Source organism: Carlito syrichta, unplaced genomic scaffold, assembly GCF_000164805.1.
Source record: "Carlito syrichta isolate Samal-C Ts95f unplaced genomic scaffold, Tarsius_syrichta-2.0.1 Scaffold311939, whole genome shotgun sequence".
NCBI lineage: Eukaryota > Metazoa > Chordata > Mammalia > Primates > Tarsiidae > Carlito > Carlito syrichta.
Window position 1 is genome coordinate 220,325 of NW_007256035.1, and position 23,177 is coordinate 243,501.

At 36.4% G+C, this 23,177-nt stretch overlaps 1 protein-coding gene across 6 annotated transcripts in view; it reads left to right on the forward strand.

Annotated features, from left to right (window-relative positions):
• Positions 1–23,177, forward strand: part of CDC42BPA (CDC42 binding protein kinase alpha) — a 338,092-nt gene that overhangs the window by 159,780 nt on the left and 155,135 nt on the right. For all 6 annotated transcript variants that reach the window (XM_021718207.1, XM_008069336.2, XM_008069337.2 and 3 more), the window contains exons 7-10: positions 11,438–11,638; positions 12,660–12,908; positions 15,239–15,318; positions 18,088–18,254. In XM_021718207.1, the coding sequence (XP_021573882.1) occupies positions 11,438–11,638; positions 12,660–12,908; positions 15,239–15,318; positions 18,088–18,254 (697 nt within the window). The remainder of the gene's footprint in view (positions 1–11,437; positions 11,639–12,659; positions 12,909–15,238; positions 15,319–18,087; positions 18,255–23,177) is intronic.

Consider the following 23,177-nt stretch of genomic DNA (forward strand, 5'->3'; position numbering starts at 1 on the left):
ATTAATCTAAGTGGCAGAAGCTTTTGGAGAACAGTTTAGTATAATGCATTCCAAAAGCCATGAAAATGTCTCATTATTCTGGACCAGTAATTTTGATTTCTGAACGTTTATCATATGGTGATAACTTCTTCAGAAAGGATTATATGACCTTTGCTCTGGCCTTGATGGGAGAAGTAATTGGTACCAAATTAGCACTGCCACCATAAACAACTATAAAACTGAATACAATATATTTTTTTTTTTTTGAGTTGGAGTCTCACTCCATCGCCCAGGCTGGAATGCAGCGGCACGCTCACGGCCACCCCAGCGTTGACCTGGTGGGTTACAGCGATCCTTCCACCTCAGTCTTCCAAGTAGATGGAACTACAGGCATGTGCTACCACACCCAGCTAATTTTTTGATTTATTGTAGAGATGAGACCTTGCCAAGTTGCCTGGGCTGGCTTCAAACCTGCAGGCTCAGGCAATCCACCCATCTTGGCTTCCCAAAGTGCTGGGATTACAGGCTGAGCCACCAAGCCTGGCCTTGAACATAGTATTTAAGACAGCTGTTTACAGGCAGTAGACCACAAGCAATGTAAGACTATATTCCTGACACACTTTAACTCATAAGGTGTTCCTCACAATTATGTAAAATTGGGACAATTCCTGACTCTGATGCAGAAAGCTAGACTGAGAGCAGACTATAGCAGCAGTCTTTCAGAGCTTACAAGTGGTAAGAGTTGGGTTAACTGCCAGCAGCTGGAATCTGCAGGACCTGGCTTTGGAGAAGAGGGTATTTTGCAGCCAGAGGGCCCAAAGTATTCATATTGGGGTACCTAAGAAAGATCAGGCTATGCATGTGCACTGTAAGAACATATGAAACTTACCAATAGCAGATGATATCCATCTGAACTCAGAACAGAATGCTAGAGATTAAGCAGTTGCTGGAGGAGAAACAGTGCTAGAGGATGTTGAATTTTCAGCCCTGGAGTGCCAGTCAACACTTTTGTAAAACCCAAGACTTATTCTAACAGCCTGAATTCAAGTTCTGATACAGTACAGTGTTTGTAAGTCTTCCCTCCAAGCAGAGGGGCCTTTGAGTCCCTTGTTCAAAACTGAGGCTCCTCTCCTGGAGACTGCTGTCAGCCTTTCTAAATTCCTGCACACTCCAGAATCCATGAGTAATATTGCTATTTATATGAGTTTCCCTCAGTCAGACTTGTTTCTGAAAGCCTGGGTGTCTTCCCAGTCATTCATCTTATTTTGCTTGACAATAGGATAACGTTTTAAATGTTGATACCAGCACATTTATTCATGACGTCAAAATAGCTTTCTTGGACGTACCACCAGTATATTGGACTTCCATTTTAAAAACTATAAGGAAGGAACCGCCTTATTACATGTTTGATTTTGTTTTGTGTTTTTTTAGTTAAAGTGATATCTGTATATATTTTAAGAAGATATGTAACAAAAAACGAACTTCTTGTGCTCCAATTCTTTCCATCTTCAGATCTCTTTCTTTAGAGAAAGACACAAATCTTTTGGTTCTTTCTTCTGTCATTTCATTTACTTACATGTTTCTTATCATATTTGTGCTGCTGTCTTTTGATTATTTAGTTTCAGATACCACCCATTAATTTCCTGCCACAGAAAATGGGGATACAGTTCTCTTACATTCCTCTTGCCCAGCCAGTACACTTCCTCTCTATCCTTCCAATGTAATTATCACACAACCTTTTATTAACTCCTGTTCAGTTTTCTTTAATGATGGTAAAAATATTCCCAGCTGTGTAATTTGATTCTATTTGATTTATTTTAATTCAATTTAATTTAATTCTATTTTTTCTACAACATTTTGCTCTCCTGGACTAAGTGACCACTTTGCTTTGCTTAATTTTTTTTGTATAACTGTCACCAGTTTACCCCCAAACTCTCTACCACATTAAGTTACTTAATTGTTACATAATTTAGCAATTTCTTTCTCTCTGATACATTAAATAATTTAGCAGTTTCCTTTTTTCCCTTGGAGATATTCATAGGGAGTCTTGCATTCTGCTGTTCAAATCTGGACTGTTTGTTCTATAGGTCTTTAGCAGAGCTTTCATTCTAGGACTCTTCATGGAATTTACTGTGCTGCTCTCTAGTATTGGATTCTCTGTTTCCTGGATCACATGTCTGTCCTTCTCATTTGGTGGTAGCTGCCTGAGGAATGTTCCATTGGAAGTAAATATTTCGTCTTCCATGTCTGAAAAGTGCCTTCATTTCTACTCTTATACTTTATTGATAATTTGGACATAGTGTTTTAGATTTGAAATGATTTTTTCTCTTAGAATTTTGAAGACATTACATTGTTTAGACATCTGATACCACTGTGATGCCCAATCTTTCTATCACAGCCTTTTTCTCCATCTCTGGAAGCTTTTAGGATGTTCTGTTTATTCTCAGTTGGAAATATTATGATTATCTGACTTTCTGTGGGTCGTTATTTGTTACATGGGCAGCTAGCCCAATTCTGAGAACCTTTTCCAAGTTTATGACTCTCAAATTAAGTTTTCGCTTGCCTTTTGGATCTTATATTTCAGTCAGAATCACCCCAAGTTAATCACTTTATCTTTATAAAAAGTCAATTTCTGGGGGAGAACTGTTTGCTGTAATACTTTTTGTTCCTCTAAAATTGTCTTGGTTATTCCTGGCCCTTTGTTTTTCCATAGCATCTTTAGGATTAGCTTATTGGTTTATAGCCATTCAGGTACATAGATGCAAACACTCCTTTATAAACACTAGGTTGTAGACCTGCATTGAATTTAGAGGTTTTTTTTGGTTTTTTTTTTTTTTAAATTGGAGTCTCACTCTGTTGCCCAGACTGGAGTGCAGTGGCCGCTCCCGGCCACTGCAGCCTCGACCTGCTGGGCTCCGGCGATCCTTCTGCCTCAGCCTTCCAAGTAGCTGGAACTACAGGTGCGTGCTACCACACCTGGCTTATTTTTTGATTTATTGTAGAGATGAGGTCTCGCCAAGTTGCCCAGGTGGGTCTCAAACCCGTGGGCTCAGGCAATCCATTCACCTCAGCCTCCCAAGGCGTGGGATTACAGGCTGAGCCACCGAACCCGGCTGAATTTAGAGATTAATTGTGAGGAAATTTATGCCTGTAACATGAAATCATCTCATCCATGAATATCGTATTCTCTTTATTATTTCAGATTTTCTTTATGTCTGTTAATGAAGTTTTGCAATATTCACTATTCATAGTCTTTATACATTAGATTGTTCCTGGGATCCTTTTGGATTCTTTTTTTGTTACCTGTATTATAAATACTTGTTTAATAGCTTGTTGGTCTTCTTTAGTACTAGAATTGAATTTGAATATTCATCTTAAATCTGGTAATACTGCTAATTTTTTGATCACTTCAATATAATTTGTAGATTCTTCTGGATATTCTATATAGACAAACATATAGTCTACAAAATGACCAAAGACCTTCAGTACAGTGTTAAATAGGTGTGATGATAGGGAACATTTTGTCTTGTTCCTGACTTTAGCAGTGCTGTTTCAAATTAGTGTAATGTCTGCGGTTAGCTTTTGGTATATATCCTTTATCAGATTAAGGGCATCTCTTCTTATTTCTGAATACTAAGAGTTTGTTGTTGTGGTGGTTGTAATCAAATGACTTTTCTGCATTCAGTTGAAATGATGTTGGACTGTTTTCCCTTTAATCTATTAGTTAATCTGGTGAATGACATAGATTTCCCAGTGTTAAATCATCCATTCTTTGTATGAACATAACTTTATCAAGATGTTGTATTGCTATATTTTAACAGATTGCCAGTTGACTTGACTAATATTTTATATAGGATTGTTACCCAACATTTATACATGACGTTAATCATCTCTGAGATTGGAGTATCATTTTTTTTCTCAAATTGTTACTGTTTTAATTTTGTATTTAGATTATTTTTGCCTTTTAAAATGAAGAGATAAACTACATTCTCCCCTTTACCGATTTGGCTCTAAAACAGTTTATATAATTCACCTGTTATTTGTTTCCTATATCACTGGTAGAATTTACTTTTAAATCACCTTAGTTTGGGTGAGGTTTTATTTTCTTTAGTTCTATTTTGTTTTGCAGATAGATTTTATAGTATTGATTCAATTTTTTAAATGGTTATAGTTCTATTGGGTTTTGTTTCTTCCTGAATCAGTTTTGGTAATTTATGTGTTTCATGATTGTTTGAAAATACATCTTTTTTTTTTTCTTCTAATTTTGGGCACAGGTTTTTTTGTATGTCCATAAGATTAAAACAGTTAATTTTGCCATTCAAATTTTTAAAATTCTTACCAGTTTTATTTCTCTTCTCTATTATTTATTACTTAAAAATTCTTATTATGGTGGATTTGGTAATTTTTCCTTGTAATTATCAACGTTCTGTGCAGTTCTTTAGTAGCTTTGTTATTTTGTATGTATTAGCATTGTATTAGCTTTGTTATTTTGTATGTATTAGAATTGACATTTCTTGCTGGATATTTTCTTTTATAGTTATGTTAATGAATTTTTGAAAATCTTAAGATTTTGGCCCTGGAATCTATTTAACTAATACTACTATAGCTACCTTAAGTTTGTTATGTTTACTATATGCCTGATATATCTTTTTCTTCCCTTTACTTTCAACCTTCTTGTGTCCGTTGTTTTAGGTATAACCCTTTTAAACAGATTATTGCCGATGTTTTTTTCATTTGTTCATTTTGAAACATTTTCATTTAGGATGTATGTTGTCCATCCTAACATTTGTCTTTTAATTGGTGAATTTAATCCATTTAAGAATTTTGTGATTATTAATACATTTTTATTTATTTCTAGTAACTTATACTTGCTGTTGTATGTTTTAGTTGTTTGCTTTTATGTATAAATCTGTTTTCTTCTTTCTTGCCTTCTGTTGACTTGATCAAGTTTAACTTTATTTCTCTTTTTTCTTTACTTCTTTGGATGTTATATATTCTATTTAAAATATTTTAGGGTTTATCTTTAAATTGTAAACATTTGTAGTTTACCTAAAGTCAAAGGTTAATCAGTTTTTCTACAGCATTTTCAATCAAAACAAAAAACTTGGGTTACCTTGCACCATATACAAAAGTAAATTAACTCAGAATGGATCAAAAGACCTAAATGCAAGCACTAAACTATAAAACTCTCAGAAGAAAATAGAAGGGAAAGCTTCATGACCTTGAACTTGGCAATAACTTATTGCGTGTATCTTCATTATATCTCCCTTAAAATCTTTTGTGCATTAAAGGATACAATCAGCAAAGTGAAAAGGCAACATATGGAATGAGAAAAAAAATTTTCATATCATCTATCTGATAACAGGTCAATATCCAAAATATATAAAGAACTCCTATAACTCAACTACAGTAAACAAAGGACCCCATTAAAAGGTGGGTGATAAATGGGGATACCTGCACAGTGAATATTTGTATACCTAATCCTGAATTGTACCGCACAATTTTAAAATAAAATTTAAAAGTTAAAAATAAATAAATAAATAAAAAGTGGGTGATAGCCGGGCATGATAGTGTGTACCTGTAGTTCCAGCTAGTTGGAAGGCTAAGGTGGAAGGATCACCAGAGCCCAGCAGGTCGATGCTAGGGTGGCCGTGAGTGTGCCACTGCACTCCAACCTGGGCGACAGAGTGAGACTTCAACTCAAAAAGAAAAAAGGGGGTAAGAGCCAGGCACAGTGTTCATGTCTGTAATCCCAGCACTTTGGAGGTCAAGGTAGGAGGATTGCTTATGCCCAGGAGTTGGAGACCAGCCCAGGCAACATAGTGAGCCCTTATCTCTACAAAATATAAAAAAATTAGCTGGGCAGTCCCAGTTACTTGGGATGCTGAGGCTGAAGAACTGCGTAAGCCCAGATCAAGACTGCAGTGAGTTATGAGCATGCCACCGTACTCCAGCCTGGGCTACAGAGTGAGACCCCAACTCAAGAAAAAGGATGAGGAACTTAAACATTTCTCCAAAGAAAGATTGTAAATGACCAATTAGCACATGAAAAGATGCTCAATGTCACTTATCATTAGAGAAATGCAAATCAAAACCACAGTGATATGTCATCTCACAACCAGGAGCATGACTACTATACAAAACAAACAAAACAATAAATGTGTGTGTAGGTGTCTATTTGGTAGAATGATTTATGTTCTTTCTGGTATATTCCCAGGATAGGGATTGCTGGACCATATGGAAGTTCGGTTTTTAGTTCTTTTAGGAATCACCACAATGCAACAGGGCCCTTGCTTTACATGACAATGCAGTGAGCTTTGGATCCTGCCACACTTGTCATAGTGCCCAGCAGGAATCCTGCAGTTTCACTGTTCTAAAGAGAAGGTGCCAAACTCCAGAAGGACAGGATGAGTGCTGAGTCTCAGACGCCCAACCCCCTACCCTGATTTAGCCACAGGACAAAGGGTGTGGCCAGAAAAGGATGAGGAAGGCCTCGGAAGAGATCAGTGCTCCCATCCTCTACCTTATTTGACTCTCAAGACAAGAGATGGCAAAGCTTCCCATCCACAGCCCTGTTTCAAAATATAACAAATTCAGAGCCCTCACCAGGAAAGAATAGAGGGCGGAGCAAACAACAGAAGTGAAAGCCTCTCCCACTGCCACTGAATAATGGAACTAAGACAAGAAAGAGATCACTCAAGAATGAGGAAAAATCAGTGGAAGAACACAGGTAATTCCCAGTGTTACAAAGAGAAAACTGCTGAAAAAAAATATTCAGGGCAACCCCTTTGGGCCCCTCTCACTGTGGGAGCTTTTCTATCCTCAATAAATGTTGCTTTCAAAAAAAAAAAGAAAGAAAGAAAATGTACATATCCATGGTGTGGAGTATTACACTGCCATAAAGAAGAACAAAATCACGGACTTTACAGCAAATTGGGTGGAGTTGGAGATCATCATACTTCATGATCTATCACAGAAATAAAGAAAATACTGCATGTTCTCATTCATAAGTGGGACCTCAACATTAACCATATTAGCATAAAGCAGGGATTGGCAGTTGCTGGGCACTGCCGGGAAAGGAGGTAGGAGAAGGACATGGATCAACACAAAGGTACCTGGTCCTATACTAGGGGGAGTGAGGGCCAGTTGGAGGCCCAAATTTCACCTGCATGCAGCCTACTTGTATAGTTAATCCTTACTTGTACCCCATATCTCCATAATAAAGTAAAATTTAGGCTGGGCATGGTGGCTCATGCCTGTAATCCCAGCATTTTGGGAGGTGTAGGTGAGAGGATTGTTTGAGCTCAGGGGTTCAAGACCAGCCTGAGCAACATGTGGGACCTTGTCTCTACAATAAATTAAAAAATTAGCTGGGCATGGTGGCACATGCCTGTAGTTCCAACTAATTGGAAGGCTGAGGTGGAAGGATCCCCTGAGCTCAGCAGGTTGAGGCTGCGGTGGCCGTGAGCATGCCACTGCACTCCAGTCTGGGCGACAGAATGAGACTCTGACTCAAAAAATAATAATTTAAAAAATTAAATTAAATTAAAAAAACAAAATGGGAAGTATTGTTGAGGATGTGAAGAAACTGGAATCCTTCGGCATTGTTGGTGAAAATGTCAAATCGTGTAGCTACTACGGAAAACAGTATGACTTGCTCTTCAAAAAGTTAAAAATAGAATTACCATGTGATCCCGCAATTCCTCCTCTGGGCATATACCTAAAAGAAGTGAAAGCAGGAACTTGAACATATATTTGTAAACCCATGCATATAGCACCATTATTCACAGGAGCCAAAAGGTGAAGCAATCCAAGTGTCCATTGACACACACACGCACGAGTGTTAACCAGCCTTAAAAAGAAAGGAAATTCTGATGTATGTTACAGCATGAATAGAACCTTAGGGCATTGTGAAGCTAAATTAGCTAGACACAAAAGGACAAATATTGTATGATTCCACTCATATAAGTATCAAGAATAGTCAAGTTCAAAGAAACAAAGTACAATGGTGTTTGCCAAGGACTAGAAAATAAGGGAATGAGGAGATTACTGTTTAATGGGTACAGAGTTGAAATTTTGCAAGATGAAAAAATTTTAGAGATAGTGGGGGTTTGTTGCATAACAACAATGTGAGTGTATTTATGCCATGGAACTGCACACTTAAAAATTGTTAAGATGGTAAATTTCATGTTATGTGTATTTTATCACCATTAAAAATAATAATTAAAAATATAAAAAATCCAAAAACCATAGAGCCCTTTTTTACTGATTACACTCTCAGTAACATGTTAATGTCTTCTAGTATTTAGAAGACATTATTTTTTTCCTTTTTTAGTGAAGTAAAGTGGGTTTTTTTAAAATTGTAAATTGATGTTTTAGTTGTACTTATAAATGGGACACCAACTTGTCTTTCAAACCTAAAGTAGTCATTTCCTCCTTTTCTTTCTCCTTCTTGGTCATTATGTTATTCAGTTAACAACCATTTCGATATATATTATAGTTTACTGATATCTTTGTTCATGATTACTTCTAGAATCACATTCTTCTGTGGGTTAAACTTCTTGTTTTCTGAAGTACACTCTAGTACTTCTGTTTATCCGAAAGGATCTACAAGTGATAGTTTACTCAGTCTTCTGTGAAAATGTATCATTCCTGTGTCATAACTTAGGTAAACAGGTGATACTGACAGTTATTTTGTCTCATAACTTTGAAGGTACAATTTTATTTTCTTCTGACTGCTATTGTTAGTATTAATAATTTAGCTATCAGTCTATTCCTTGGTAGATAATCTCTCTTTATTCTTTAATGTTTAAAAAAAAGTCTCTTTTACTTAGATATTCTGTAGTTCAATTCCAGTGTCTATAGATGAGAATCTGATTTTATTAATCTTCAAGTACTTAATGTTCTTCCTTCACCCAAGGGTTCAAGTTGTAGATCATTCCTGAAAAATTTAAATACTATCTGTTTGAATATTGCTTTCCACTGTTTTCTTATTCTCTTGTATTATGTTGAACCTGTGCATGCTAGTGTCCGTATCACCTGTCCTGTATTTCAAATTTTTCATCTTTTTAATCCCTTCATGCTGAATGCCTGTAAATTTTCTCAGCTTTAATTTGCTCTTCAACTGTATCTAATCATTACCTATACACTGCATTTTTTAAAAAGTCTCAATGACTATTTTCATTTCTAGGACTTTTGTTAGATTCTTTTTCAACTCTCTTTTTCTTTTCTTGTGTTTTTTACATCTTTAATAATTGTAAACATTCTTATTTCACAGAGTAGATCTGATTGTTGTTAGAGATCTAATTGTACTGTTTTTGGGGATTACTGATCATTATTTGTAATAGACAATTTTCTTATTTGTTTTATATTATTGTATTGTGAGCTCATATTCAATGAGATTTTATATATAAGTATTATATCTTGAGCATATATCCTTCAGAGTAGTTATGCATTTTAAAAAATTTTTCAATGACTATTTTCATTTCTAGAATTTGTTTGATCCTTTTTCAGCTCTCTTTCTTTTCTTGTTCTTTTTAAAAGTTTTTTTTAGGTCTTTAATAAATTTAAACATTGTTAATTCATAGAGCAGATCTGATTGTAGACCAAGGCCAGTTGTAGATCTAGGTCACTATGTATGCTAATTTCTTGATTTGAGGACTTTTGGACCATAGAAGTAGTGTGAATTAGAATCCTAAATGTTGGGGTAATGTGACCTAAAGTTTTAAATTGCTATGGGAGGAATATTTTGTATATATCAGCCACAAATCAAGATAGATAAAATGTCCTCTCATCTTTCTCTGCCATATTGGCAGATTTTTATAATTCACCATTTCTTTTGCAATATACACTTCAGGGCAAAGGGTATGTATATAGGGCTATGTCTCTCTCCAAACTCCACACCTCATGTAAGCACAAAATCTTTCTTTTTGATCCTTTGCATATATTAAAATTCAAATACCTAGAAAATTAAAGTCAACAATTCTTTAACCTCCCTACTTGTAATGTTTATCATTCTAGTTCTCAACCGTTTCTTGATTCCTGGCCCCTAAGAATTTCTCTCTTTTTTAAAAGTTATATGTTTATAAAAATAGCCATTATATTTTATCTAGCATTTTAAAAATAATTTGTGATGGAAGAGGTTTCAAGTTAGTTAATCTCAGTATTGCCAAAGTGGAAGTCTATTTGTCATCGAAGAATTGGTAATTTATTTTAGAAAATCCAGACTTTTTTCTTATAGTCGGGGTCTCTGTTGCCCAGGTTGGTGTGCAGTGACACAATCACGGCTCACCACAGCCTCCAATTCCTGGGCTCAAGCCATCCTCCCACCTTAGCCTCCCATGTAACTGAGACTATAAGTATGCCCTACCACAACCAGCTAATTTTTAAAAGTTTTCATAGAGTTGAGATCTCACTATGTTGCCCAGGCTGGCAGAATATTAATTAATGCTTCACTTTGAGATGTTCTTTGCTTTGATTAGTTGTTTTACAACATCTAAAGGACCAAGATTTTTTTTACTTCAGAGTACCTTACAACACATGTACTCAGGATTTTTTTAGTTACCTATTTTCTCATTACAGCTAACCTGCTATAATAATACCCTCAACTTTTTTTCTCTATTGGGACTTTCTTTTGTGAAGGCTATACTTCTGCTTTTATATTTATTTTTATTTTTATTTTTTTTTTGAGTTGGAGTCTCACTCTGTCACCTACACTGGAGTGCAGTGACCTGCTGGGCTCCAGTGATCCTTCCGCCTCAGCCTTCCAAGTAGCTGGAACTACAGGCGCGCGCTACCACGCCTGGCTAATTTTTGATTTATTGTAGAGATGAGGTCTCGCCAAGTTGCCCAGGCGGGTCTCGAACCTGCGAGCTCAGGCAATCTACTCACTTCAGCCTCCCAAAGCGCGGGATTACAGGCTGAGACACCGAGCCGGCTTAAAGTTTTTTTTTAAATTAATAATTTATTGCTGTACATCATTGGCATTTATCTTCTTAAGTTTCTATTAATGAGTTTTAACGTAATCTTCAGGCTTCTCATAAGTGTTGGCCTAAATACTAGGAGTTTGTTTCCCCCCCATAATTGTAAAATGTTCACAGCTTTTTTCTTAATATGTATAAGTTGGACAGGAAATTATTAATAATAAGAATGATCTAAACCAAATATTCAGTTTGTTGTTAAAGGGCTATGATGGTTTAAGTCATATTGTTTCCCTAAATGTAGTCAGTTAAATAATAGCTATAATAAAGATTCAGTAGTGTTATAAAATATGGAATACTATTAATGTGGAGATTATATAAAATTTAACACATATGCAAGGAAGCTAAATTCAGATAATGACAAATATGTAGTTGTTAAGATAATAGTGTCTTGTGCATCTTAGGTAACTGTTTTTAATTTTAAATTATTTTATTTCTAATATATTACAGTGGATTAATAAAAATGTAAACTTCCTTAGGTCCAGTCCTCAGTGGCTGTTGGAACCCCAGATTATATCTCTCCTGAAATTCTTCAAGCCATGGAAGATGGAAAAGGCAGATATGGTCCTGAGTGTGACTGGTGGTCTTTGGGAGTCTGTATGTATGAAATGCTTTATGGAGAAACACCATTTTATGCAGAATCTCTGGTGGAAACATATGGAAAAATCATGAATCATAAAGTTAGTATATTTTACTTTTTTCAAATTAAAGTGGTAAATAAAATATGTAATAAATTAAAATATATTTGAAGAGAGTATTTTTCTAAAATGTCTTCTCGTAATGAATTATGATTAGTTTCTTTACATATATAAAAACCAGTTTTATAGAATTTATGCTCTTCTATCTGGCTGCAAAGACAGTACTTGAAATAGTTATGAAAAGGTGAAAGACTGGAAATAATTATAAGGTTTTAACTAGTGTGTACAGCATTTCAGAAAGAAATAATTGTCATATATAACATGGTATTTAAAAGTACAGATTCTGGAGTCAGCTTCAGTTCAAATTCCAGTTCTGTCATTTACTAGATGTGTGATTATTTTTTCTTATATAAAATTAACAAAATATTACCCACCTAAACTTATTGTTTTGAGAATTAAATTAGTTAAATAAATAAAGCACTTTAAATAGTGTTAGATACATATTATTTCCTTTAAAAGTGTTTATTATTTTGAATAGATCTTTTTTTTTGAGTCGAAGTCTCACTCTGTCACCCAGACTGGAGTGCAGTGGCTGCTCCTGGCCACCGCAGCCTCGACCTGCTGGGCTCTCGTGATCCTTCCACCTCAGCCTTCCAAGTAGCTGGAACTACAGGCGCACGCTACCACGCCCGGCTGATTTTTTTTTGATTTATTGTACAGATGAGGTCTCGCTGCCCAGGTGGGTCTCGAACCCACGAGCTCAGGCAATCCACTTACCTCAGCCCCCCAAAGGTGCGGGATTACAGACTGAGCCACTGAGCCTGGCTTATTTTTCTTTTCATAGTGCATGAATGACTAAGTCATATATGGAATTGCAAGTTCTTTTACGAAAATGATCTTTTCTCATATATCCTGTTTTCTTTTAGTGTCAGTACTTTGTAGCAATGTATATTTTTAAGGTATTTCTAAAAGAAAATGTATTTTTAAGAAAACAGATAAATTAAACAACCTACTTAGTAAATTATACTGATTTATATTTCATTTCTGTTATTCTTTGTTTAAGGAGAGGTTTCAGTTTCCAGCCCAAGTGACTGATGTGTCTGAAAATGCCAAGGATCTTATTCGAAGGCTGATTTGTAGTAGAGAACATCGACTTGGTCAAAATGGAATAGAAGACTTTAAGAAACACCCATTTTTCAGTGGAATTGATTGGGATCATATTCGGAACTGTGAAGCACCTTACATTCCAGAAGTTAGTAGCCCAACAGATACATCAAATTTTGACGTGGATGATGATTGTTTAAAAAATTCTGTAAGTATGACAGTGTGAAGAAGTTCTATCCGTCTCTTTCTTTTTAAATGTGGTTATAAAGTATTTTTTTTGTTTGTTTACAAGTATTTTGTTAGACCATTGCAGTTATTAAATATCACTCAAACAATTTTTATATCTTCCAGTGCTTATTCTACCGTAAATTAAGAAATTAGGATCATTAACTGAGGTGAACATAGTTATTTATGACTAAGAGCATAATCAGAGTTCAAAGATTAACCTGTTAGATAAGGTATACCATTCGATTACCTAAGAGAACAAATTAGATGCTTAAAAAAGAGGATTTCGTGATTGGAAAGTGAAGAGGTTAACAAACCTCTACTTAAAAGTAACTGCGAAACCTGACAAAATTGGCCAGTCATGGCATCTCATGTTTGTAATCCCACCACTTTGACAGGTCGATGTGAGTGGATTGTTTGAACCCAGGAGTTTGAGACTAGCTTGGGCAACAAATCAAAACCTTGTCTCTACAAAAATAAAAAATAGCTGGGCACGGTGGCGCGTACCTGTAGTCCCATCTACCTGGGATGCTGAGATGGAAGGATTTCCTAGGTCTGTGAGCCATGATCGTTGTAATCAGCCTGGATAACAGAGTGAGACCCTGACTCAAACAACAACAACAACAACAAAAACAAAAAACCCAAAAACTAACCATCAAGCTGGACAAAGTTGTCCACAACCATTTTATAGCTTGATATATCAACTGAAGGGAAGTAAATCAAAAAAGCATTTATTCATGAAAAACTCCTGGACTTTGGTTAAAAATCACATTACCACACTCCAGTTGCTACTACTGGCTTGGTTAGTACAGTAGTACTAGTAGTATGGAGCTAAATATAAATCCAGCAACTTTGCCATCATAGGGGGTGGCTTCCAGGGCTGACTATCCAAGTCTAGTGTGTTGCTGTTAAAAATAGCAACCTTGGTAGGAAATGAATAGGCAAAGTAAGTCCACAGCCATACTTGCCTGAGGTTATAGTCTTGCTTGGGATGAATGGCAGACAAATGGAGTAGCCACAGAGTCAACCATTCTTAGCTTGTTGGCCAAACTAAAACAGGCCAGCATAGTGTGTTGACCTCTGCGCTAAACCATTAGGTTATATTAATTTAAAATTTAGGAAAATAAGAACATAAGTTTTTTATGCTCTTTGCCTTTTTAGTCTTCTTAGCTGAAACTTTTCTTCAATTATTTTATTTCTTATGTTTTTAATTCTGAACTAAAAGTTTTAATATTTATATCATTTTTCACTGTTTAGTATCGTGTTCAAGGCAGATAAGCACTTCTTCTATTCTTTCGTCTCTGAACCTTACAAGAGAATTAAACAACTTCTCTCATCAATTTTTTAATAGATAGAATTATATTTACTGTTAACAAAGTGTTCGCCATTTCAAATTTAGTACATAGTGTGGTTGATCCTAATGAGTCATTATAGTTGCATTCTATAAATTTGCTATGGACACTGTATTAACTAATATTGAACCATCGTTCCAGAAAATACAGGGTTAGGTTTCTGTGAACCTCTGATCACATTTCCATCAACTGATCAATACATAATCTTGTTTTATGTGTGCTTCTGTTTAAAGACACATTATGGATATATATATATGTTTGTGTGTGTGTGTGTGTGTGTGTGTGTGTGTGTGTGTGTGTGTGCATAGTTGATTTATTAATATTGAAGTCACTACCAGTAGCTCTATAACGCATGCCTGAATGAAGCTTTTCTAACACATTTTCTCTGAAAAGGAACATCACAGCGTTCTTGCTTTAACACTATGCTTGGGGGTCTTTTTAAACAGTGAAATCACATACACAAGGCACAAACATGTGAAAAAAAATGACATTAAATAGACCATGTAGGAGACACTTGTTTATAGTATGAGAGCTTAAGTTAGAAGGCAGAGTGTCTCCTGGTTAGCCTCAGCTAGCAATTTAAGCATAGAGCAACTCAAATTTTTCTCTGCTCTGCACGTGTCTATAAGTCATACAAAATCACAGCGATAATTGATTTTAGTTTTACAAGTACATTTTAACTTTTAGACAAATTTGCAAGTATGGAATAAATAAGTTTACAAATATGGAATAATGACTGTATTCTCAGTATGATTCAGATTTCCAATCTTTATTTTTATTTCATTAAAATTTTAAACTGGCAGTATTCATGGTCTAAATTTTCTAACATTAAACAACTGTACCAAACTTATCAGTGTTTCTAAATTGAACAGTAACATGTTTCTTTTGGCAGTTAATATTTATAGTTCAGCCTATAGATCACAGGTATCTATTTCTTACCACATATTTTTTTCTTCTTTAGGAAACGATGCCCCCACTAACACATACTGCGTTTTCTGGCCACCATCTGCCATTTGTTGGTTTTACATATACTAGTAGCTGGTAAGTTTGAAAAATAAACATAATTTGGACAATTTAAAGCAAATTAAAGTGAATTGAGGTTTTTTAAAAAAAATGTAATGTATGAGAAAGCTTTATAAGTTAAAAAATTTCTAAAAGTAGAATCAGCCTACTGCTAGAAAAACACATTACAAAGTGAGTAGAGAAGAATCTAAACTCATTTTGGAGGGGAAAGAATGAGACAAACAGAAACTTCAGAATCTAATCCTTAGCAATGAAGTAGAAACCCATGCTATTGAATAACAGTCTCTAGGTGTCAAGCACAAGAATTTTTGACCCATTAATTCTGCCATCCTTTCACTGACCCTTATTCCACTTATATCCTCTCTTTCCTCATTACCCAGTGTAAATTCCACTGAAAGTGATTATCATCACTCCTTGTATGCCACCTCAGTTTCCTTGGCTGTCTCTCATTCTCTTATACTTGCTTTGCTAAGTCAACATTTATTATTACAATTTAATTCTCTGCCTGCATCTGTACAATTAAAAATGACTAGAGAAAATATCTGGCCATTCTTACTGGTCTCATTTTCAGTTCATGATAACTAAACTCAAGTATCCTTTGGCTATTATACCCTCTTACCCTAGTGTATTCACTCTTCTACTCACCTAGACAACTATTTCATACTTTCTACTTGCCTCTGATATCTCTGTCATCTCCACTCCCAGCTGATGATCTTCAGTAGCAGACAACTTCCACAAGCTCCTGTCACCACATTTACCACCTTCATACCCCTGGATCCAAAGATTCTTGTTTTTTTCATGGATGAACTCTACACGCTCCTAGCTAAGGCCAGTCCCGTCTATTCCCTCCTGGCTAGTCTAGTGCATTGCTCACTTTTAGGCCACTTTCTGTGTCATCTGCATCATCAGATAATTTATATCAGCTTACAGACATGCAATTATCTCTCCCATCTTAAAGCAGTATAGAAAATCTGTCTAGATCCCACTTCCTTTATCTGATACCAACAATTTCTCTGCATAATAGGAAGATTACTTCAACTATTAGCTACATTTTGTCCATTGTTCTTATACTATAGTCTTTTCTTGAATCCATTCCAGTCAAGTTTGTGCCCCCATCACTTCATGAGAACTGCTTTATTGATGTGATCGTTGACCTCTATGTTGCTAAATCTAATTATCATTTCTCAGTACTAATCTTATTTATTTGCCTAGTCTCATATATTGCTACAGCTCCATACTATCAAAACACTTTCTTAGCGTCCAAGACACTTGACTGATTTTCTTCTTACCTTTCTGGCTATTTCTTTTCAGTTCCCATACTTGATTTTTCCTATCTCCCTGGTTTCTGGATATCAGACTGTCCTATAGCTCTGTTTTTGGATGTCTCTTTTCCATCTATACTCTGTTGTTCTCCCAAATATTTGCTGATGACTCCTAAATGTGTGTCTCCAGCTGAGACCCCTCTTCTCTCTTAAAATCTGTCTTGCTGGGCTCGGTGGCTCATACCTGTAATCCCAGCACTTGGGGAGGCTGAGGTTTGGAGAATTGCTTGATCCCAGGAGTTCAAGACCAGCCTGGGCAGCATAGCGAGACTTCATCTACTGAAAAAAAAAGGTAACTAGGCATGGTGGTGCATACCTGTAGTCCCAACTATTTGGGAGGCTGAGGCAGAAGGATTGCCTGAGCCCAAGAGGTCGAGGCAGCAGAGAGTCATAATTGTGCCACTGCTTCAGCCTGGGCAACTGAGTAAGAGATTGACTCAGAAAACAAAGCAACACCGAAATCTGTCTTAACCATCTACTTAATATGTTTATAACTTTGTTTCTTTTATTTCTCTGAACCTGTTCCAGTGATCCTGTTAAAAGATAAATCAAAGCATGACACTGTCCTGTTCAGGACCAATCTCCCTTCTTTCCCTAACTCTAATGGCTTTGTATCTTAACTCCAAACCTAAGTTCTTACCAGGCCCTACACATTTGGCTCACTTTTATCTTTCTGAGTTTGTTTTTCCCTTGCTCACTCCACTCAGCTCTCACAGGCCTCGTTTGTGGCCTGTGGACATGCCAGGCATACGCTTGTCTCAGGGCTTTTGTACTTCCGTTTTATCTTCCTGGAATGCTCTTCCTTTTGGTATTCTCTTGGTTGATCCTCCTATTCTTGCTTGTCTTTCACAGTTACAACTTTCTTGATGACTTTATGTAAATTCTTGTCTGTCCCCTCCAGTACTTTATCTCTCCTGTTCCTGCTTTATGTTTTCTATTTAGCTTTTAACATTTTCTAATGAAATGAATATCCTAATTGTTTTGTTTATTTTTGTTATTGCCACTGAAAAATAAGCCCTACATGGGCAAGAATTTTTATTTGTTTTGTTTACTGCTGAATGTCTAGTTGTTCCAATATTTTTTAATTAAATTTTATTAAGTTAAAGAAAGAGTCTTTTGAATTTTAAATTCTGATAAAAAGGACTGTAGTTGATGCTTTTGACTAGATGGTCAAATTGTTTTAAACTACTCTTAACTCTTCAGCAAACTTCATTTTATAATCAATTTATGGTTATTTTATTAGAAATCAAGATAATTTGGGGAGATTTAAGTTTTCATTTTTTAAAAAAAGTTTCTAAAAATAGTTGATGATGATTTTGCAAAAACAATGTTTTCTACAATCATTCTAGTTAGCTAGCCGTAACTAGATTTTCAAATCCATGTTTTAAATTAACAATTTAAAAATATCTGTTTTATTCAAACTTTTTATTACAGTATGAATCTGCAAGCTTTTTTTTCCCTCTAGTGTACTTTCTGATCGGAGCTGTTTAAGAGTTACTGCTGGTCCCACCTCACTGGATCTTGATGTTAATGTTCAGAGGACTCTAGATAACAACTTAGCAACTGAAGCTTATGAAAGAAGAATTAAGCGCCTTGAACAAGAAAAACTTGAACTTAGTAGAAAACTTCAAGGTAAATATATATATATATTTTTTATTTTATTTTATTTTATTTTATTTTATTTTTTTTGAGTTGGAGTCTCACTCTGTCACCCAGACTGGAGTGCAGTGGCCGCTACTGGCTACCACAGCCTCGACCTACTGGGCTCCGGCGATCCTTCCGCTCAGCCTTCCAAGTAGCTGGAACTACAGGCGTGCACTACCACGCCCAGATATTTTTTTTGATTTATTGTAGAGATGAAGTCTCTCCAAGTTGCCCAGGCGAGTCTTGAACCCACGGGTTCAGGCAATCCACTCACCTCAGCCTCCCAAGGTGCGGGATTACAGGCTGAGCCACTGAGCCCAACTGGGTAAATATATTTTAACGATAATATTTTTCCTTTTGGAATTGAACTCACAGTATTATGGGCTATTTTTTAGAGATGGTTTTATTTTCAAAATAAAATTTTTTTAAGTGATGAAAATTCAAGTTGTAAAAATTTATGCAGAACTTAGTATAATACCATTTACATTAAAATCACACACCTAACAGTAAACAACTACAAAATAACATTTCTTATGGGTACTTATGTGTGTATATAAATTTGTGGGAAAAAATACCTCTGGGGAGAAGTGAATGGAACTACAGGAAAAAATGGGACCATTCTCATCCCAGCATTAATACTTCAATGATTTTTCATATCATGTTTGCTCAATCCTTAAGAATTCCTGTTCCTGTCACTCTGTCATTCTCTACAGCATCACTTCTGTCATAATATTTGATGATTTTAAAATGCATACAGATGAACCATTTAAATTCTGACCTAGTTTCTCAATTCTTCACCTTCAGATATCTTGTTCTCCACCATATTTCCTCTACTCCATCTCATGGTAGTACTATAGACCTTAAGATTCCAACATCTAGCCGGGCTCGGTGGCTCAGCCTGTAATCCCGCGCCTTTGGGAGGCTGAGGTGAGTGGATTGCCTGAGCCCGCGGGTTCGAGACCTGCCTGGGCAGCGAGACCTCATCTCTACAATAAATCAAAAAAATCAGCCGGGCGTGGTAGCGCATGCCTGTAATTCCGGCTACTTGGAAGGCTGAGGTGGAAGGATCGCCGGAGCCCAGGAGGTCAAGGCTGCGGTGGCCGGGAGCGGCCACTGCACTCCAGTCTGGGTGACAGAGTGAGACTCCAACTCAAAAAAAAAAAAAAAAAAGATTCCAACATCTAAAATCCTTTATTAATCTCAGTTTCAAGAAAATCTTTCATGATCTCATCGTACTTTTCTAGTGCACTGTCTCTGGTGTTTTAACTCCAGTATTCCTTTAATTCCACCATTATCTGCAAGTCTATCACCATTTCACCTCATTTCTTGTTGTGGTTAGCCATAATCACACCTTGACGTATGCTCTCAAATCTATTATTTCTCTTTCTCTCCAATGAATAATTCCCAGTCTACATTTTTTAACTTGTCAACAACATTTGACCCAATTGACCATTTCTTCCTTCTGGTAACTCTTTCTTTTTTTGACTTTTGGGGCACTTTACTCTCCTGGTTTTCATTTTCCTCATAACTCCTTCTCCAGTCTCCTTTACTGAGTTCTTCTTAACTCTTTGACTTTTGAATGGTAGAGTATTCTAGAGTAGCAGTCCCCAATCTTTTTGGCATTAGGGACTAGTTTTGTGGAAGACAACTTTTCCATGGACCGGGGTGAGAGGGACGTTTAGCCAGACCTCACTGCTAATGTTAATCTGTATTTGCAGCCACTCCTCAGTGCTAGCATCATCACTTCAGCTCCACTTCTCATCATCAAGCATTAGATTCTCATAAGGCATGTGTAGTTTTTTATGATCTGGGTCGCTTGCATGTGCAGTTCCCAATGGGATTTGGGTTTCTGTGAGAACCTGTTGTCACCACTGACCTGACAGAAGACAGAACTCACCTGGCACTTGGGGCAGTGGGGAGTGACTAAATACAGATGAAGCTTCACTCGCTCGCTTGCCCCACTGCTCACCTCTTGCTGTGCGGCCCAGTTCCTAATAGGCCGTGGATTGGTTGGGGGCATTGGAGACCTTTGTTCTAGAATACGTCATGCTTGTTGTTGCTCAGAAGTAAAAACTTATAGTTATCCTTAAACCAGCTTCTTCTCTCACACCCCACATGTGTTATATCAACATATCAAGTCAGCTCTCCTGTTATAATAGAATCTAATTATTATTCATTGTGGTGCTCCTACCCTGTTTCAAACCACCATTAATGCTCACCTATATTATTGCAATAATTTGCTCAGCTATTTTCCTTCCTTATCTCCCACACTCCTCTCCCTTACTTGTCTTCAATCTGTTTTCAACAAATAACAGCTAAGTAATCCTATTAAAACATAATTTAGATAATCTCGTTTCACTATCTCATCTCCACTTCCAGTGACTTCCCATCTCACATTAATAGCCAAACATTTCAGTGACCAAAGGTCATATATAATCTGGTTTCTTATTACCTTTCCAACTTCATTTTCTACTACTGTCTCCCTTGTTCTTTCTATTCCAGCTACCCTAGACTCCTTTCTGTTCTTTCTACAAGCCAAGTAGATCCTCACCTCAGGGCTTTTGCGTTAGCTGTTGTCCTACCTTAAATATTTACATAACTCTTTCCCTCACCTCTCTTCTTGAATAAGGACTTCAATGAGGTCTTCCCTGACCATCCTATTGATAATTTTGTCTTATCTATCCCTAGTACTCACTATCCCCTTTTTCTGCTTTATTTTCTCCAAAAGAAGAGATGTAACATAAAATGATATTTTACTTATGTATTTGTAAATGAAAGAATGTATGTATAAACAAATAAGAAAGGATCAAAGTTTTAAAATTATAATACTTTTGGAGTCACAGTAGACAAAACGGCTCTAGTCATCAGTAGAACAGACTGTATTCTGTTTTTCTTTTTTTTCCTCACAACACATTTCACAAAGCTTTTTACAACATGTATGTTTATATTTTCTCTTTAACATCAATGGGAACATCTAAGGTTTTCTTTCAGCCTTCTTCAGAAGCTTTTTTTGACTATTTCCTATGTGTTTTTCAGTAAGTTTCTAAGATCTCTGCATGTGAATTTCTTCCCATTTGTGACCCAAGTTTTTAAAAAAATTTGTTTGTGTTTTTATATGGTGATAGACATACAATAAAGTGTGAATGTACTTTTAAGTGTAAGCCTAATAGATGTTTATATATGTGTACACTCATGTAACTTCCACCTATATCAATATAGAGAGTGTTTCCAGCATAGCATAAAGTCCTCCCAAGCCCCTTCCCAGTTTTTAATCTACCACCCTGAAGTCAATACTATCTTCATTTATTTCACCATTAATTAATTTTTACCTGTTCTCATTTTCTTGAACTTCATATAAATTATATCATATAATATGTTTTTTTTCTTTTTTTGGAGTTGAGGTCTCACTTTGTTGCCCAGGCTGGAGTGCAGTGACATGATTTCGACCATCATGGCTCATGGCAGTCTCGACCTTCTGGACTCAGACGGTCCTTCTGCCTCAGCATCCCAAGTAATTGGGACTACAGGCACACACTACCATGCCAGGCTAAATTTTTTATTTTATAAGGTTTTGCTGTGTTTCCCAGGCTGGTTTGGAACTCCTGCACTCAAACAATACTCCTGCCTCAGCTTCCCAGAGTGCTAGGATTACAGGCATGGGCCATTGCACCCAGCTGATACTCTTTTTTGTGTGTGGCTTCTCTGTCTCAACATGTTTTTGAGATTCATGTTTTGTATATGTAAATAGTTTGATTTTTTTAACTGCTGTTTAGAATTTCATTATAAACAGATACCAAAAAAATTATGTAATTTGTTGATGAGCATTTGGATTATTTCCAGAAACTGACTATTGTGCATTAAGCTTCTGTGAATTTTTTTTTCTCTTATTAGAGACAGGATCTTGCTCTGTCACCCAAGCTGGAGTACAGTGGTGTGAACATACCTCACTATAACCTTGAATTCCTGGTCTCAAGTGAACTTTATGCCTCAACTGCCTGAGTATTTATGACTGCAGGCATGTGCCACCATGCTAGGCTAATTATTTTTATTTTTTTATTGTTTATTTTTGTGTCGTTTATTGTTGTTGGGATATCACTATGTGTCCCAGGCTGGTTTGAAACTCTTGGTCTCAAGCTGTCCTCTTTCTTCAGCCTCCCAAATGCATGTGTGAGCCTCAGCTGCCCAGCCTGCCTTTTAATCTTCTTATATATTTCTTTCTTTTATTTTTTATTTTACAGTTATAGAGTACACGTGGGGATTTCCGACATAAGCAGATTGCATGCACGTGAAGTTTGGGCTTTTACTGGCTCTCTCTCCCCTGATAGTGGACCAGAAACCCAGTGTGTGGCCACATGCTCCTCCCTACTCAATTTCTCCCTCCCCTAGCAGTGCCCAGCATTGCAGATACCCGCCTTGTGCTATTGTACTAGTGTTCAGGGCCCACTTGTAAGTGAGAAGAAATTACACTCAATTCGTTGTTTCCGTGATATATTATTTAGCATGATGGTCTCCAGCTGCATCCAGTTTGCTGTAAAGGCCATGATTTTGTTCTTCTTTATGGCTGCATAATATTCCATCATGTATATATACCATATTTTCTTTATCCACCCCACTTTCGATAGGCATCTGGTTTGTTCCATGTTTTTGGTATTGTGAGTAATGCTGCAATAAGCATGAGTATGCAGGCATTTTTTTGGTGAAGTGATTTATGTTCCACTATGAGTATTTCCAGGAGAGGAACTGTTGGATCCTTTGGAAGCTCAATTGTTAGTTATTAGAGAAATTGCTACGCTGCTTTTCATAGAAGTTGAACCAGCTTACATTACCACCAATAGTGTAGAAGTGTCCCCTTTTCTCCACAGCCATGCCAGCACTCGTTGTTTTTTGACTTATTAATGATAGCCATCCTTA